At 39.9% G+C, this 2,927-nt stretch overlaps 1 protein-coding gene across 1 annotated transcript; it reads right to left on the bottom strand.

Moving 5' to 3' along the window:
* Positions 1 to 353: 353 nt before the first annotated feature.
* On the bottom strand, positions 354 to 2,566 carry LOC122137827 (piggyBac transposable element-derived protein 3-like). The gene is made up of 3 exons (XM_042726836.1): positions 1,597 to 2,566; positions 821 to 1,005; positions 354 to 735 (listed from the first exon to the last, which is right to left on the bottom strand). The coding sequence occupies exons 2-3, from the start codon at positions 946 to 948 to the stop codon at positions 354 to 356; spliced, it is 510 nt and encodes a 169-aa protein (XP_042582770.1). The 5' UTR covers positions 949 to 1,005; positions 1,597 to 2,566.
* Between the last annotated feature and the right edge of the window lie 361 nt (positions 2,567 to 2,927).

The following is a 2,927-nucleotide window of genomic DNA, read 5'->3' as shown; positions in this document are numbered from 1 at the left end:
GAGACTCCAAATAGCCCTTTGTAACCATTGACACATATAAGGCTGTAATTTTTGAATGCTTCAACTTACAGTCATAATTTTGGTCTCTAATGAAAGGTTACACTCAGAGCTATTCCTTATCCAGATTCACTGTCAATCATTTTTGTTTTTTCAATTCTTGACACTAAACTTTGTGCAAATAAAGAGACAAAACAAGTGCTATGTTTTTTTTTTATATAAATAAATAAATAAATAAATAAATAATATATATATATATTAAAACACACTAATGTATTACACTATATAACTATTTACAAAAAAAAAAAAGTAGTTATAAAAAAATAAGTTACAGGTTATTGGCCACATGCCACTCATTATAAACAATCACGACTTGGCAAAAAGCACAAAGGCACATCACAAGAAGAGCACTTCACAGGTGTCTTTGCATGGCAATGTCTGCACCTCAGACGACCTGTGGTGCTGTCTCCACTTATATGTACAGGCTTGTGATGTGCTCTGTGTGGAGTGGGCGATGGAGCAGGTCTGTCAACTGTTGCTGCCGCTGACAGCTCTTCAACAAGAGTCTCTCTGAATGCCTTCTGGTGCATTGGTACCTGTCCTTTACCTTTAGTGATAACCTTGTAAAGAAGGAAGGCTTTCACAATGGCAATGTCCATGAAGTACCACTTCTGGGTCTTGTGGATGACTTTGTAATAGGTGATCAGGGCATCAGAGAGGTCCACTCCACCCATGCACCTGTATGGACAGAACAAAACAACATTGAGCCACATTTTATTTATTTTCAAATAGAATAAAAGATGGTTGATTATATAACACCTACCGGTTGAACTCTTTCACTGCTGGTGGAACAGAGATCTCCCACAACACCCAGTGCCCATCCTCATCTTTGACTCTCCTCTGAATGGTATCCCCAGTATGGGCTGTGTGGATTGTTGAACATAAACACATCTCTTGTGTCTCTCCACTGGCTCCCAGTCTTCATCTGATTCAGTGTAAGGTGATTGTCTGTGATAAAAAATAAAATAAATAATTTTACAAAACATTTACATCTTTTCTGTATTCTACTTTTTTCCCCATGCTCACACATAAATAAACAGAAACATGCAATCAAACAATTAGACATTTACACCGGTGCATGAGTATACATGCACACACACATACACACATACACACACTCACACACACACACACACACACACAAACAAACAAAGGCATGGATACATGCTCACACAAAAACACGGTCGAAGGCATGACGCATCTCCAAACGCACCCACAAAACATCAAAACACCGTCGAAAGCGTGACGTTTCAAACACACACACACACAAACGCATGGATACATGCTCACACAAAAACACGGTCGAAGGCATGACGCATCTCCAAACGCACACTCAAACAAAGGGATGAATACCTCACCAAAACACGGTCGAAAGCGTGACGCCTCAAACACACAAACAAACAAACACAGGCGTGGATACATGCGCGCACCAAAACCAAACTTTTGTATGAGCGAATAAATGAACCAACACACGGACACGGTCTCACCACATACCTCAGTACATACAGTAAATGTTATCAAATATAATGAAACACTTACTTGTCGAGAGTGACGTCCTCCCCGTCCAAAAACAGATCCTCCTCTATGGAGTCAACAGATGAGACGTGCGCTCTTCGTCACTAATGTCATCTTCCGACTCATCACTGTCACGCCGAGTGCATTGTTCCACAACTTCTTCGAGTGAAAAGTTTGTCTTCGTCGTTCTCTTCGCCATTTCTCTCTTCGTCAAACTTTCTCCAAGCTCAAAACTCCCTGAGAACGGTCCACTATATGAGTGACTTATGCGCCCGCCCCATGGCGCATGACGCACGAGATCCTGTCTCACTTTGCGCACCGAGCTATGTGTTGATAGTTTGATCCCCCCGACTAAAAATGCATATTAATCTTTTCAGAATTTCATTGGCTATCAGAAACGACCGTCATTTCCAAACTCTGATGCAATAGGCTCGATCTATTGTCCATCAAAGAGAGGCTGACCAGTCCATTGAAGGTGAAGCTTATTGGCTATAACTGGCCATAAACACCTCATAGAAGCAGCTATTGGCTCAAGAGAGGTGTCTATCAAAAGGGCAGAGTTCAGCGGCCATTTTAAGACCATTGTTTTCGTGATCTCTGCAGGCAAACACAAGTTACACGTGAGGAAACACAGATGTATTGATTGCTCTATCGGCTAATCTGAGATGATACTACTTCAGTCTGTGGATGTTTATCAACATATACATTTGCTATGGACTAAATATTTCACTGAATTGGATAGTCTGGACCCTTTCCAGTGTAACTACACCGTTTTTTTTGGAATGTAATGGATTTTTGGACAAACTAAAGGCATTATAGGTGAGTTTCCTCAGTTCTATTCTTGTTTTCTCGGTTGTTGCTGGTCAGACAAAGACACTGATTGTACCTGCTGTGTTAATGGTTTCTTAAAATAGTTAGTATCATTCGAATCGCAAGAATCTCAGCTTTCCAAAAATATATAACACGTTTCACTTTTTTTTTTTTTTTTTTTTTTTTTTTTTTGGTGTTTCACGAAGTTAACCATCAAAGCACTGCGTGTCCCGCGGGCGGTACGCTGGAATTTTAACACCACTTTCTAATGCAGGACGATCCTTGAATCGAGAAGCACTCCTTGCTTTGGGGTTTAGAGGGAGATTAAATACAAATATTTGTCATTGTGTCTGTGCTATGCACTGCAGAGTCAACATGAAGAAGGAAGACACTGGTTATGATGTTAACACAAAGCAAATAAATAGTGATTTTCATGTGCATCCCTAATTAGGTCTAATTTTACACATTTGTTTCTTCTCTAAAAGAGATTGTTTCTATTGCATTTCTTTGGGATGCAGTTGGAATTATTGGTGTAAGTTTTATAT

The sequence above is a fragment of the Cyprinus carpio genome, chromosome B7, assembly GCF_018340385.1.
Source record: "Cyprinus carpio isolate SPL01 chromosome B7, ASM1834038v1, whole genome shotgun sequence".
Classification (NCBI taxonomy): Eukaryota; Metazoa; Chordata; class Actinopteri; order Cypriniformes; family Cyprinidae; genus Cyprinus; species Cyprinus carpio.
This window is presented reverse-complemented; position numbering and strand designations above follow the sequence as displayed.